General features: G+C 30.2%; 1 protein-coding gene across 1 annotated transcript in view; it reads left to right on the forward strand.

Moving 5' to 3' along the window:
* Positions 1-17446, forward strand: part of LOC145263826 (uncharacterized) — a 187262-nt gene that overhangs the window by 92670 nt on the left and 77146 nt on the right. The window contains exons 3-5 of the mRNA XM_080120892.1: positions 4184-4266; positions 9451-9589; positions 12039-12126. Of these exons, the coding sequence (XP_079977018.1) occupies positions 4184-4266; positions 9451-9589; positions 12039-12126 (310 nt within the window). The remainder of the gene's footprint in view (positions 1-4183; positions 4267-9450; positions 9590-12038; positions 12127-17446) is intronic.

Genomic DNA, 17446 nt, shown 5'->3' on the forward strand with positions numbered 1-17446 from the left:
TATTGAAAAAATCAATTCAGATAATTTGATTATGTAGTAGAGCTGATATCTATTTAATGTAGCCATCTTCAGCCTCAATCACCGCTTCAATACTGGTCTAAAACTGGGAGTTTGTCTTTTCTACAAGCGCTGACAGAGGCTCTGCAAATACTATGTGAATACTCGGTGGATGGTGGCAATCAGGCTGGCTTTGGTGTTGTGGGAAGTCATGTTGGTGATATTCCTGACGTATGACCAATCGAAGTAGTCCAGTGGGTTCAGGTCGGGGAAGGAGGTGGAGCCAGTGAGAGAATGGGAACAAAGTTGTAGCACTCCTTCTGAAGCCAAGCCTAGATCTTTTTGGACTTGTGGACCGGCGCCGAGTCCTGCTGCCACATCCAGGGTCTGCCACCGGCCACCTGATTGCACCAGGGGATCACCACACTCTTCAGCACAATCAGGTACACTTTGGTGTTGACTTTCAAGCTGACTTTGAAGATATCAGGTGATATGACGTAGCCCTCACTTGAAACCACAGCAAAGACCATAACCAATGTCGAAAATTTGGTTTTCATCACCCTAGGCACATCCCTGTTATTCATGGCTATTCAGTGATGCATTTTGAGGACAATGATCCTGTTGTCATAACTTGGATCTGTAGCATGAGTTGAACAGCAGTGCATCTCCGATATCGCTCATTGAATATTGTGTCACTTTCAGACATGATAGAAGGCTCCTATCACTCTTGGGATTTGTACACAATTGGCCAACGTGTTTGCACCAAAAAAAACAAAAACGGTTTTCATTAAACGGAAATGGAATCATGTCGTCTTTTCTAGGGAGACAATTTTATCGTTCCACTTTGATACATGAGTATATCAAAGAGTTCTCCTGTTAATTTATTTTGAACTGTGATTTGTACCCGATAATATGTAAGCAAACTATGTACACAAACATCTATTGATTTTAATAAATTAATTATATAAAATAATAAAACAATTATATTTATTCATTTAAAAAATAATTAAAACATAAAAAACAAATGCTTTTAAAAAAAGCAACGACATAAATTTCATATTTGCAAAATTTTGGTGAAATATTTTATTTATTTTATTTTATTTATTTTATTTTATTTATTTTATTTAATTCATTTTATTTATTTCATTTTATTTAATTCATTTTATTTAATTCATTTAATTTATTTTATTTTATTTATTTCATTTTATTTATTTTATTTATTAATTTTATTTATTTCATTTAAATTTATTTCATTTTATTTATTTTATTTTATTTATTTCATTTTATTTATTTCATTTATTAATTTTATTTTATTTATTTTATTTTATTAATTTTATTTTATTTATTTCATTTTATTTAATTCATTTTATTTATATCATTTTATTTATTTCATTTTATTTATTTTATTTATTTCATTTTATTTATTTTATTTTATTTATTTTATTTTATTTATTTTATTTTATTTATTTCATTTTATTTATTTCATTTTAGTTATTTTATTTTATTTATTTCATTTTATTTATTTCATTTATTAATTTTATTTTATTTATTTCATTTTATTTATGTTATTTATTAATTTTATTTATTTCATTTTAATTTATTTCATTTTATTTATTTTATTTTATTTATTTCATTTTATCTATTCATTTTTGTGGTATTTATTCATATTTATTACATTTATTCATATTTATGGTATTTATTTATATTTATTTATATATATTATATTTATTTATATCTATGGTATTTATTTATATTTATGGTATTTATTAATATTTATTATATTTATTTATATCTATGGCATTTATTCATATTCATGGTATTTATTAATATTTATTTATATTTATTATATTTATTTATATCTATGGTATTTATTTATATTTATGGTATTTATTAATATTTATTTATATTTATTATATTTATTAATATTTATTTATATTTATTATATTTATTTATATCTATGGTATTTATTTATGTTTATGGTATTTATTAATATTTATTTATATTTATTATATTTATTTATATTTATTTATATTTATTATATTTATTTATATCTATGGCATTTATTCATATTTATGGTACTTATTAATAGTTATTTATATCTATGGTATTTTTTATATTTATTTATATTTATTATATTTATTTATATCTATGGTATTTATTTATATTTATGGTATTTATTAATATTTATTTATATTTATTACATTTATTTATATTTATGGTATTTATTTATATTTATTTATATTCATTATATTTATTTATATCTATGGTATTTAATAATATTTATGGTATTTATTCATATTTATGGTATTCAATCGTATTTATGGTATTTATTTATATTATGGTATTTATTTCTTTATTCATTTTATTAGTTAATTTATTTTAATTTCATTTGTTATGTCTTTTTTTATTTTAGTCCGATGTTTTATTTAATTATTTTATTTATTTATTTATGCATTTGCATTTACTTGTTGAATTTATATAAAATTTCAACCAATATTTTTATTGGGTGATGAATTTACTTTTATTTATTTATTTGATCACATTAATTTATTTTATTTTATTTTATTTTAATTATATTTCATTTATTTATTTGAACATATTAATTTGTTTTATTTTATTTTATTTATATTTCATTTATTTATTTGAACACATTAATTCATTTTATTTTATTTTATTTTAATTATATTTCATTTATTTATTTGAACATATTAATTTGTTTTATTTTATTTTATTTATATCTTATTTATTTATTTGAACACATTAATTCATTTTATTTTATTTTTTTATATTGTATTTATTTATTTGAACACATTAATTTATTTTATTTTATTTTAATTATATTTCATTTATTTATTTGAACACATTAATTTATTTTATTTTATTTTATTTATATTTCATTTATTTATTTGAACACAATAATTTATTTTATTTTATTTATTTTATATTTCATTTATTTATTTGAACACAATAATTTATTTTATTTTATTTTATTTATATTTCATTTATTTATTTGAACACAATAATTTATTTTATTTTATTTATATTGTATTTATTTATTTTCCTATTTATTTTGTATTTACTTATTCACATTTTAAATTTAATTTTTTCAATTCAATTATTTTAATTCAATTAAATGTATTAATTTTAATTTAATTTATTTTATTAATCGATTCTTTTTTTTTTTTCAACCAAACATATAAAGGATCATTTTTAGAGCCGGCGAACTTTAAATTAAAATAAATCACACAAAAATATTTTTATAAACAAATATATGGTTTATTACATTAAATAATTTTGGACATTTATAATTTATATACAATTTTGGGTATATGCCATAACATAATCTTGGAGTTCAATTTTCAGAAACCCTGTTATCCTCATCTTCATAGTTGTTTTACCACGTTTCGGCCAACTCATTCTCTGGCCTTCTTCAGGTGGTTAACTGTGATGGGATAGGAATACTGAGTCTCTTAACTGTATCCCCATGAAGTTTGGTTGTATTTTGGCAATAATGCATCTAATGTTGTCTTCAAAGTGGTCTATTGTGTCTGGTTTATCAGCGTGGAAATGCGACTTTACATTTCCCCCCAAAAAATAATCTAATGTGGTTGAATCAAACGAACGAGGTGCCCAGTTAACAGATCCATTTTGTGAAAGTATTCATCCATCAAATGTTTCTCTCAGTAAATTGATCGTATCATGCACTGCGTGGCATGTGGATCCATCCTGCTGGAAACACTTGATGGCTTGCCAAACCAAGCTGGACTCAAAATAACCGATAGTTGCCAAATCTGCAATTAAAGAAAATAGAGTTGTCAATTTAAACTTTGCTGCCTTATGAATGGTTTAACTTCTTACCAACTTTGACATACCCCGTGCTTTCGCAAGCAAAAAAATGTCAAAGTAAAATAAATCAAATCTGCACATATCCACGACAATACTTGAAATAATCTAATGGGGTTAAATCACACGACCAAGGAGATCAGTTGGCAGGTCCATTTTGTGAAATTATTCGTCCATCAAATATTTATCTCAGTAAATTAAGCATATCAAGCTGAACTCAGAATACCTGATAGTTGCCAAATCTGCATGTTAAAAAAAAAAAACAGAGTTTTCAATTTAAAGTTCGCCGCCTCTAAAAACAAACAAAAAAAGCACTTTGTATAAGTTTTTTCTTTCTTTTAAGGGGCTTGTTCTCAGGACTTTTTGGACATCCTCGGACCAGGTGTCAGAGTGAAACGTGGACCGGACTGGAAATGGGGTGATCAGGTAAGTGTTCACCTCTGTAATATATTGATTACAGGTAGGCTACACAATGTTGTCCAGCTTAAGGGTTAACATAGCATTAATTGCCCAAAACGTTGTGTTAACTATTAGTGATGGGACGATTCCAAAATTTTACCCAATTCAGGTACAATTACCAATTCTGATCTAAATTACCGATTCCAATCTATATATCTGTAAAAGTGAAAGTGTCTGTGTGTGTGTGTGTGTGTGTGTGTGTGTGTGTGTGTGTGTGTGTGTGTGTGTGTGTGTGTGTGTTTGTCTGTGTACATTTCCCTACACAATAACTCTGTAAATTTTCAGTCTACAGACTCGAAATTTGATATACAGGTTATGGAGGTTTGAGAAAATCATTTTAATCGGTTTTCGGCCAGAAATTTGGCTGTTAAGGGGGAAAATTCAACGATTTGACCTTTGAGAAATCTACCAAACTCCTCCGCCAATTTTGGGTATAAACACTTGAAATTTTCGATATAGATTCCTTGGACATGGATCTAACTTAATAACTTGATTTGAGTCCAAAACAATAAATGTTAAGGGGTCACAATATGGGTCAAAGTTAAAAAAAAATTGACCGCTTCGGTCTCTACCAAATTACTCAGACAATTTCTGGTCTAAACATTTGAAATTTTATATAAAGGGTATTCAGAGATAGGGAAAGCTTTTTAATCGGTTTAGGTCAAAAATTTGAGCTGCCAATATATAAATGTATGTATGTGTGTATGTTTCTATGTCTGCCTAAAACTTTCAACAGAGGCGACGGATTTTTACAAGATCAGTATCGTTTTGAAGCTCGACCTTTCAGACGACAAATATCGAAAAATTGGGTAAAAACATTAATATCTTCACCTTCAACTGGGCACTTTTCTACAGGGGGGGGTCGCTTTTTTGCCGATATTTTCGAAAGTCATCCCCTCATTTCGATTGTCTAGCCTTAATTAAAACCTACATCACTTCCGGTTTGGCTGTGGTCATAACAGCAAAGACGTCAGGTTTTATTCATGTTCTTTTCCTTCTTTGCGGTACGATTTCGAGCCTGCCTTCCTACTACCACATTGTTTTTTGGTTTTTTTTTTTTTTTGCTCAACATACACCTTCAAACACCCGGGCAACGCCGGGCTGAAATGCTAGTCCTGTAAAAACCTTGTTGTTTTAAATTTTTTGTTGTTATACTTGACCATAAACCTCCATACATACCTTTTGCGAAATGTAAAACTACACTTGTGTGCAGAAATATACATTTTAGTTTTATGTTTCAAAGCAATAAATATTTCAAATGAATAAATATTTCAAATGAATAAATATTTCAAATAAATAAATATTTCAAATAAATAAATAATTCACATCAATAAATATTTCACATCAATAAATATTTCAGTAAAGCAACCGGCCCTGACGGTATTCCAATTATAGTACTCAAAAATCTTCAACCAGAACTAGTGCCCATACTTACAAAACTGTTTAAACCTTGTCTTAAGGAGACTTGCTTCCCATTATCCTGGAAAATCTCATCAGTATGCCCTGTATTTAAGAATTCAGGTGATTTCTCATCTCCCTCACAGTACATGCCAATAAGTCTCCTCTGTGTCATGAGTAAGTTGTTGAAATCTGTGTTAAATAGAGAAGTAGTCAACCATCTCAGCAAAAATAACCTTCTAAGTAACACACAATATGGTTTCTGTTCTGCTAGATCGACAGCAGATGTGCTTACAGAAAAAAATCTCTCAACAGAGGCAATCACTCTTGATATATCAAAGGCCTTTGATAGGATATGACATAAAGGTTTACTTCACAAGATCTCCAACTACGGTATAGCTGGAAATGTCTTCTCAATTATTAAATCATTTCTCTGATAGATTCATAAGAGTAGTGGTTGATGGGCAGAAATCAGAAGCTCACGGTATTAATGCTGGAGTCCCTCAGGGATCTATCCTGGGCCCAACTCTCTTCCTGATCTACATTAATGATCTTCCAAATCACATCCTTACATCATTCGTAGACATTTATGCTGATGACACTACTATCTATGGCAACACATCTAAGACCTAAACGACCAAGTTCTCTCTGATTCTCTCTCCTCTGATCTTGAGCAAATGGTACAATGGGGAAAGGAGTGGCTGGTTACTTTTAATGCATCTAAAACCAAGCTTTCATCTTTACATCATCAACTCTCTGATCCTCATCTGGCATCAATTGAAATGAATAGCTCTCGTCTTGGGGAGGCCTCATGTTTTGACAAGCTTCTGGTCTTGACCTTTACTCCTGATTTGAAATGGAGCACATACATTAAATCCGTTGCCAAGGCCAATGGAAAAATGGTGGGATCCTTCTCTCGATCCAGTAGATATCTCACTGCTGATGCAATTCTCTATCTATATAAGAGCCAGGTACGTCCAAGGATGGAATACTATTGCCACATCTGGGCAGGAGCTGCTAGAAAGGACTTGTCCTGCCTTGATAGAGTACAAAATAGACTTCATAGCCTCATAGGGAATGTCCTTTTCTCTTCCCTGCGACCTCTTTCTCACAGAAGAGATGTTGCGAGTTTGTCTCTGCTTTATCGTTATTTTCATGGCAAGTGCTCGACTGGGCTCCAATCTATGGTCCCCCTTCGCCACGAAACACTCGTCAGGCAGAAAACACTGTCAATAATTTCCCCCACTCTTTATTTGTGCCTAAACCTAAACGAAACAAAGCTTCTTTCTTAGAACTGCACGCCTATGGAATTGTCTTCCGTTTTCCTGCTTTCCAGCTGACTACAATATGGTTGTCTTCAAGTCTAACGTAAACAAGTTCTTGATGAGCCGTTCCATATGAGTTAACAAATTTACCGAATTTCCATTACTAACGATTACTTTATTGTCCACTTGTCTACTGTACACTCTTTAACCCTTATCCTCGAGTTGCCTCTTGGCCTTGATAAGTGGTGATACCTTTCTAAAAAAAATTAAAAAAATATAAATATTTCACATCAATAAATATTTCAAATAAATAAATATTTCACACTCTTCTGGAAGTTGAAGGTTTAATCTTTAGTGCGGGCAACACGAAAAAATTACTACAACAATTTGATTGTCTAAACACACAGAAAAGTTTCTATGATAAAAAACATTATTTGACTTTAAAAAAATCTTGGCTTATTCATAATATTTGGATTCATCAGACTACTGTTCTCGTCTCTAATGTCATTTTCATAGCGTGTCTGTCATGCAATTTTTGACTTTCTTTAAGTGTATCTTGTAAAACTCTAGAATCTTTAGGTCGAACTCTGGAATCTGCACAAAATTTCAAACGGAACCAATTATTTAATCTACGGTGGTAACATATTCTTGTTCCGCCAGCCAAACAATTTGGAAGTTTTAATTTTAAATTGACCTTTTATAAATTTGCAGTTGCGTTAGTAAATGCGTACTTGAATACATAAATTTTAATTTGATTCTTTATCGATTTGAACTTGTGTCGCTTTTACGTTGAGTCTTCACTTAGTGGAAGTTGAGCTCGTATCAATTTGAAGTTCAATCTTCACCAATTTTTAATTGAGCCTACATTTATTTGAAGTTTAGCCTTTACCACTTTTAAGTTGAAACATTTTATCAATTTTAAGTTCAGCGTTTATCAGTTTAAGTTGAGATATTTTCTTAATTAGCAATGGAACGTTTATCAATTAAAGATGGAGCCTTTTCATCAATTTCAAGTTGGTCTTTGTTAATTTGGATTTGAAGTTGAACCATTTTGCCAACTTGAAAGTTAGTTTTTATCACTTTGTAGTTAAGTTATCATCAATTCCAAGTGAACCATGTATCACCTACAAGTTGATTCATTATCAATTTAAAGTTCAGCGTTTATCAACTTGCAGTTTACTTTAATCAATTTTAATTTGAACCGTTATCAATTTGCAGCTGGCTTTTATCAAATGTCAAAATTTTATGCTGAATTTTTTCTTTTTAATTTGAAGTTAAACCATTTTGAAGTTGAGAGCTTATCAATTTACTGTGGGCTGATGTCAATGTGTAGCTTAGTTTTTATCAATTTGTAGTTGGGCAATGGACATATACCAATTTGTAAATTTCTATTTTGTTTTTTTGTTTTTTACTAAGGATCGCTCTTGTTTAGACCTGGGGTCACTTGAGGATAAGGGGTAAAAAGATTGTAAGTTATGATCACCTCCACAATTCTGTTCTACTGGTTTACTTTCCAGCTGACTACAACATGGTCGTCTTTGCATTTGATTTAAATAAGTTCTTGTTGAACAGTCGTCTTAAATAATCATGTTCTACGCAATTTCCACCACAAACGATCACTACACTGTTATCTCAGTGACCACCGTTCACTCATTAACCCTTATCCTCGAGTGGCTATTGGGGCTTGATAAGTGGTGATTCCCTTGTAAAAAACAAAGAACCAGAAACAATGGGTAGAATGAGCAGAATATTACTCAAAGAGAATCGATTGTTCACTAGGATGCCTCAACAAGTGTTTGTTCACATTAGACTTGAAAACAACCATTGCATCTAGAAATTTACACAGGAATCACCACTTATCAAGGCCCAGAGACCACTCGAAGTTAAGGGTTAATGGGTATACATTAGTCAATGTGATTATAGCGTAGTAAACATTGTGGAAATTTTGAAAATTAGGGTGACGGTTCATCAAGAACTTGTTTACATTGGACTTGAAGATAATCAAATTGTAGTCAGCTGGAAAGCAGACAAACGGAAGAGAGTTCCACAGGCGTGCCGCTCTAAGAAAGAAGCTTTGTTCATGGAATCTACATTTAGGTTTAGGCACAGATAAAGAGTGTGGGAAATTATTGGTAGTGGTTTCGGCTAGATGAGTGGTTTTTGTGAAAGTTTGGCGAAGGGGGGCCATAGATTGAAGCTCAGACGAGCACTCGCCATGAAAATAATGATGAAGCAGAGACAGGCTCGCAATGTCTCTTCTGTGGGAAAGAGGTTTCAGGAAAGAGAAAAGGGCATTCCCACTAAGCTACAAAGTCTATTTTGTAATCTGTCAAGGCAGGATAAGCTGCTTCTAGCAGCTTATCCTGCCCAGATGTGGCAACAGTACTCCATCATTGGCCGTACCTAACATTCAAGATGAGAACAGTAATGTGAAAAATCCAAATAATCTTAATAATATTTTAATGCTTCAAAATGTTTGATCTTTTAGGATGGTAATGGTCTGGGTACAGTAACCACAGAAATCACCTCGACATCCTGGATATCTGTCAAATGGGATAATGGGCACACAAATTCATACAGAGTTGGTCATCAGGACAAGTGCGACTTGTCCATCGTAGGTGTCCTTGGTAAGAAAATTTTAAAAGAGCATGTGACATATTCAACTCGTTTAAAACTTTTACTATTTATCTAAATTCAATACTAAAATTTTTAACAAAATTAATCGGAAAAAATATTTATTTCTAGGTCTAATATAACAGCTTTCTGCTAAATTTTCAAATTTCAAATATTTAAAAAATTTATATTCTCACTAATATATATATATATATATATATATATATATATATATATATATATATTTATATATATATATATATATATATATATATATATATATATGTATTAAATGAAAGATGAAGCATAATCATGTTGACATACGGATTCCCATTGGATCACCATAGTTAAGCAACATTAAAACCTGATCAGTACTAAATGGGTGACCATTTGGGGCATCCAGGTGCTGTATGTGCTCTCTGCTTATCTCAGCAATTTTTCCAGTCGTCCTGGACTTCTCCTTGCCACTGGACTCAAACAGTGCCGATTCAGAAGAGGTGTGGTTGGAGATTGTGCAACCCGTGCCTCACAATTACACGCGCAACTGCCTCTATGAAACTGAACGGAGGCATCGGATTGGATCAGATTAAGAATAAAAGTTATACATGACTTTCGGTATTTGCTTCCTCACGAAAACAAAATGTGACACAAGGTCGTTTTTAATGTGGGGGCACCCTGGCAGTATGCAAAAATAAAATTGCCTTAGTTTAGAAGGATTTCTCGCATCCATTGACCAAGAGCAATTTAACTTGAGCGCAGCATCAGAGCAGACACCACGCCTCGGCCACCAGATCGAACATAACTTTATTATATCATCAAAAGAATAAGGAAACGTAAAGGATAAAATTAAGAAAAATCTCTTTAGGACATGGCATTTTGAAACTAAATGCTTCTCATCAGAAGAGGAGAATGGCCAGAATTATACAAAATGCAAATATAGAAAAACTGGCTTAATGATATATATATATATATATATATATATATATATATATATATATATATATATATATATGTATATATATATATGTATATATATATGTATATATATATATATATATATATATATAAATGTATATGTACATATATATATATAAGAACAAGTAGTTAATAAAACATGTTAAAAACACTTTGACAAAGAGTTAAAAACATATTTAATTTTAAAAAGGAAGCACATATATATATATATATGTATATATATGTATGCATATATATATGTATATATATATGCATGTATATGTATAGATATGTATATATATGTATATATATGTTTGTGGTTATATATATATATATATATATATATATATATGTATATATGTGTATATATATGCATATATATATATGCATATATATATATATATATATATATATATATATATATATATATATATATATATATATATATATATATATATATATAATTCTTTCAATGGAGACTATTAAGATGATAAAAAGCCCAACATGTAAGGTGGGCTTAGATACAATACGTATAAAAAAACTTTTATAACCCCTACTTTCATAGATGTATCTTCCTTATTGAATTTGATAAATAAATCTATATGCACTAGTATATATTTTTGTATTGTCGATATTTTTTCCTCTTGTATATGCGAGGTGCCCTCAATATTTCCAGACTTTTTTGTACAAGCATTTAGAATTGTTACAGACTCTTGAAAATTCAATATGTTATTGCTATACATCTTATGAGATAACTGACCAATGTTTGTGATCTCAGGTTCAAATGAACAGCTACAGTAGGATTTGGAATACATCCTACTAAAATATGACTGTCACAGCTGGTGAATTTCCAAAGTGCAATTGGGACGTGAGGACACGTTAAAAGAATGATATGCAATAAAATTATGTTTTAAACTTGGAAAAAAATGCCATAGAAACGTATGGAATGCTTCAGACTGCTTTTGGACCATCTTGTATGAATCGAACATCAGTTCTTGAGTGACATAAGAGATTTTAGGAAGGCAGGGAAAAAGTCCGAACAGCAGAGTTTATTAACCAAATAATCATGTCCAATTATTCGCGAGCAACCGAAGATGTGAAAGATTTGTACAATGTTTTTCCAAAGGGTGGTCAGAGAAGATGAGAAAGAAAGACGTTGTCATGAGTATCAAGATAGTTCCTCGCCCTCCCTATATTCGAGATCTTGCTCCCTGAGACTTTTATTTCCTAAGCTCAAGGAAAATCTTAAAGGCTGTTGTCATGAGACAATTGAGGAGATGGAATAAGCTGTGATGAGGGTCATTGACACGCTCACACAAGCGGACTTCCGTGGGGTTTTTACAAAGTTGTTGGAACAGTACAACAGGTGCATTGAAAGGGAGTAGAATTTCGTGTGTGTACTATCACTAAAAGTGCCCATATGAAAAAATCTGGAAACTTCTTGAAGGCACCTCGTATCAATTCTTATCTAAAAAAATAATTTTGAAAAAAGCTTTTATTTATTTTCAGAAACTCAGTGCAACTTTTTTCCAACGAACATGACCGACACTGGTGACTTTCTTCTATCGTTCCAGGACTTTCCCCGACCTGTTCACACGTAAGTTTTGACGGCACTTGTGTATTTTTGTTAATTCTGGGAAATGTTTTCATTTTTTTAACAACTCGTTTCAGAACAAGGGGAGACAAATCAAGAAGATCCTACCCGAAAAATGCCAAAGTTTCGCTAAACTTTTAGTTAAAACCAGAACAAATACATTAAAAGTAACACAATAACACAAGCTAAATCATTAATTATCTGAAAATTTATTGCATTAAAAGAAAATTAAGAAAATTCTGAAATGAATGAAAGTTGTCATTATATAAAACTAACATAGGTACACGGCGTTGGCCGGGTGTTTGGAGGTGTGTGTTGAGCAAAAAAAAAAAAAAAGTGATAGTAGGGAGGCAGGCTCGAACCCATACCGCAAAGGAGGAAAAAACTGGGAAAAAACGTGACGTCTTTTCTGTTACGACCACAGCCAAACCGGAAGTGACGTAGGTTTAATTAAGGCTAGACACTCGAAAAGAGAGGATGACTTTCGAAAGTATCGGCGAAAAAAGCGAGCCCTCCCTGTAGAAAAGTGCCCAGTTGAGGGTGAAGATATTAATGTTTTTACCCAATTTTTCGGTATTTGTCGTCTGAAGAGTCGAGCTTCAAAGCGATACTGATCTTGTGAAAATCCGTCGCCTCTGTCAAAAGTTTTAGGCACACATGCTAACATACATACATTTATATATTGGTAGCTCAAATTTTCGACCCAGGCCAATTCAAAAGCTTGCCCTATCTCTAAATACCCTTCATGTAAAATTTCAAATGTTTAGACCAGAAATTGTCTGAGTAATTTGGTAGAGACCACAGTGGTCAAATTTTTTTAAACTTTGACTCCTATTATGACCTCTTAGCATTTATTGTTTTTGGCTCAAATCAAATTATTAAGTTAGATCCATGTCCAAGGAACCTATATCTAAAATTTCAAGTGTTTAGATCCCAAGTTGTCGGAAGAGTTTGTAGATTTCTCAAAGGTCAAATCGTTGAACTTTGACCCCTTTGACAGACAAATTTCTGGCCGAAAACCGACCACATCGATTTTCCCAAATCTCAGTGCCCTGTATATCAAATTTCGAGTCTGTAGACTGAAAATTGACAGAGTTATTGTGTAGCGAAATGTACTCAGACAAACAGACAGACACACACACACACACACACACAGATAGACAGACACTTTCACTTTTATAGCTACATAGATTTACTAGACCATCCATGACCCGTTGCAGACTTTAAAATAATTTAAATCATAAAAAACTAAAGCAAATGCGCAAGAAAAGTAACTGCGATTGCGTTTGGTTACAATTACAAGGTGAAATAGGATTTTTTCTGAACCAACCTGTTAACTATGAGATGACACTTTTATTGCCTTTGTCAAGAGTTACTTATTGTACGATTTTTTTGTTATGTTCCATTCATAAAAAAAATAGATTCATGTTATGTGTTGATAATTAAGTAGTTTCTTTTTATTAACACGGTTTCATCGACTCGGCAAGCTGATCTGAGTAATTTTAACGTCTTTAAACTGTCAATTACAGAATATATAAAAGACTTTAAGATAGTTTAAACCGTAAGCATATTTGTTTTATTTCTGTTTGAAAACAATTCCAACTTGCAATGAAAAATACAAATAAAATTCGTAAAATAGCGATGTAAAAAAAAAAGCAAAAGTAATTCATATCTTTGTTTTTATTTGCATATTTTAAACGCGAAAAATTGTCGATTAAAAAAGCTTTCATGACTTTAATAAAATAAAATTTGTTGGAGAAAGAAAAGTCTGTAAGTAAAGATCCGCGCGTTGTATCTCAGCGGTTGTATTTTGAAATCCCGGAATGGTGCGTTGGCTACACGAGATTAACGTCAAGAGTGTGAGTTCCGTTATAGAAGCGTTGACTTAATTTAAATAAAATAAAATACGCAGCAAGAAAACTTGAAAGACAAATTACAACGCGATATTATGAAAATAAACATTTTACTTGTTTGAAATTTATAATTTAAACATATTTCGGAGTCAAACTCCAACCTCAACTTTACAACAAGACAAGAAAGAAGGGAAAAAAGGAAGAAAAAAAAGGAAGAGAAAAAAGGAAGAAAAAAATAAGAAAAAAAAAGGAAGAAAACAAATAGATGTACAAAATATTGAGGATGGAGAAAATATTTGTTTATTTTCGTAATATTGCGTTGTAATTTGGCTTTCAAGCGCACATGATTCGTATTTTATTTTATTGAAATTAAATCAACGCTTCTATAACAGAACTCACACCCCTGACCTTTCATGGCTTTGTTTTTATTTATTTATGCAGCGCAGAATTTTTCATCATAGAAACTGTAAACCAGACGGACGGTTTCAACGCCCAAACCAGACGATTTGAATTTTATATTATAATAGCTAAATAGTTTTAAGCAGTAATTATTGGAATGCGTGTCTTGTCTTTCAAAATAATTTATTTTTCTTTACAGAATTTAAAATTTCGTAATAAATCGAGGCATTTTCAGAATTTGCTTAATTCTTTTCACATTCAGGCCAGTGTTGAGATCAAGCTCGGAATCTGAACGAACACAACGAGCAGATAATCACGGTCTGCGCATCGACCACGACCGTTCAGAGATATACCGGTTTCCATTAGATCATTGAAGATAAGCAATGTTGAATCTGGTCAGTATCAGATGGGTGACCATTTGAGAATACCATATGTTGTATGTCGCTACCTGTCTAGTTGCGGCAAGACTGGCTGTTGGTTTGGCATAATGACTTATAAATATAGATAGGACAAAAAGTTGAGATGATATTATTATTATTATTATTATTATTATTATTATTATTATTATTATTGTTGTTGTTGCTGTTGTTAAGGGAGGAGAAAGAAAGGGGAGTAGTAGTAGGAGGAGGAGACAGAAATTTAATAACAGTATAGAAAGGAAGTAATTTCCAAAGATTGTGGGGATAGCTTTATATATATATATATATATATATATATATATATATATATATATATATATATATATATAGAGAGAGAGAGAGAGAGAGAGAGAGAGAGAGAGAGAGGGAAAGAGGGATATATATATATATATATATATATATATATATATATATATATAGAGAGAGAGAGAGAGGGATATATATAGAGATATATAGAGAGAGATAGAGATGTAGATATATATAGAGAGATATAGAGAGAAATAGATATATATAGGTATATATATATATATATATATATATATATAGAGAGAGAGAGAGAGAGACAGAGAGACAGAGAGACAGAGATATGGAAATAGAGAGAATGAGAGAGATATAGAAATAGAGAGAGAGATAGAGAGAGATAGATAGAGAGAGAGAGAGAGAGAGAGAGAGAGAGAGAGTGTGTGTGTGTGTGTGTGTGTGTGTGTGTGTGTGTGATAAAGAGAGATAGAGGTATTTTCCAAGAACTGGACATAAACTTGGGTAATCTATATATTAATACCAGAGTACCTTTAACGTACGTGCGGACGTGTGTCACGGTTTCCAAATTATTTGATCGGGAGATTTTATTTATTGATAAGTAGGACAGAAGATGATAACATACTACGAACGTTAAATTAGTATATGGATATGTTAATTTAATGTTCGTAGTATGTTGTCATCTTCTATCTTCCTTTTTGATAAATAGGATCTCCCGATCACTGAAGACGCAATGAAAAAAAAAAAATTAATTAAAAAAAAGAAAATTAATTAAAAAAAAAAATTAATTAAAAAAAAGAAAATGATGCTGATTTTGGGTCGTACGGTAATCTAAAATATGCCTTCTTGATCTTCTGTCTAGGACCCAAGGGTAGTATATGTTCTGTTTAAAAATGGTATAATGATATCGTGGGGTTTCTCTTCGTGCCGGGCGCCCGATATTCGATGCCCCCGTTCAGTCTCGAAAGACAAAGGATACCCCCAGTAGGGGCAGCGGCGTGTGTAATTATGAGGCAAGGGTTTCGCCATCTCCAACCACACCTCTCCTTAATCGGCACTGTTTGAGTCTAGTGGCAAGGAAAAGTCCAGGACGACGGGAAACAATGCCGAGGTAAGCTGTGAGCACATACAGCACCTGGAAGATCTAAACGGTCACCTATTTATAACTAACGTTGCTTAACTTCGGTGATCCAGCGGGAAGCGGTGTGTCAACGTGATTATGCCCTGCCGGGCGTCCATACAATACAGACCCCATAAATAAATAAACTGCTAAATAAATGAATAAATGCATAAATAAATAGACAAATATGTAGTCAAATATAAATAATTACACAAATATAGAAATAAATAGATAACTAAATAGATAGATAAATAAATAAATAAATAAATTACTAAATACATAAATAAATAAATTCCTAAATACATAAATAAATAAATTGCTAAATACATAAATAAATAAATAAATAAATAAATTGCTAAATACATAAATAAATTGCTAAATACATAAATAAATACAAAAATACATAAATAAATAAATTGCTAAATACATAAATAAATGGCTAAATACATAAATGAATAAATTGCTATATACATAAATAAATACATAAATAAATAAATTGCTAAATACATAAATAAATTGCTAAATACATTAATAAATAAATACATAAATACATAGATAAATAAATTGCTAAATACATAAATAAATGGCTGAATACATAAATAAATAAATTGCTATATACATAAATATATAAATAAATACATAAATAAATTGCTAAATACATAAATAAATACATAAATAAATAGATTGCTAAGTACATAAATAAATACATAAATAAATAAATTGCTAAATACATAAATAAATAAATAAATTGCTAAATACATAAATAAATACATAAATACATAAATAAATAAATTACTAAATACATAAATAAATGGCTAAATACATAAATAAATAAATTGCTATATACATAAATAAATACATAAATAAATAAATTGCTAAATACATAAATAAATAAATTGCTAAATACATAAATAAATTGCTAAATCCATAAATAAATAAATACATAAATAAATAAATACATAAATAAATAAATACATAAATAAATAAATAAATTGCTAAATGCATAAATAAATAAATACATAAATAAATAAATTGCTAAATACATAAATAAATAAATTGCTAAATACATAAATAAATAAATACATAAATAAATAAATTGCTAAATACATAAATAAACAAATAAATACATAAATAAATAAATTGCCAAATGCATAAATAAATAAATACATAAATAAATAAATTTCTAAATACATAAATAAATAAATTGCTAAATACATAAATAAATAAATTGCTAAATACATAAATAAATTGCTAAATACATAAATAAATAAATG

Source organism: Euprymna scolopes, chromosome 39 (assembly GCF_053919585.1).
Source record: "Euprymna scolopes isolate OS-2025 chromosome 39, ASM5391958v1, whole genome shotgun sequence".
In the NCBI taxonomy this organism is placed as follows: Eukaryota; Metazoa; Mollusca; class Cephalopoda; order Sepiida; family Sepiolidae; genus Euprymna; species Euprymna scolopes.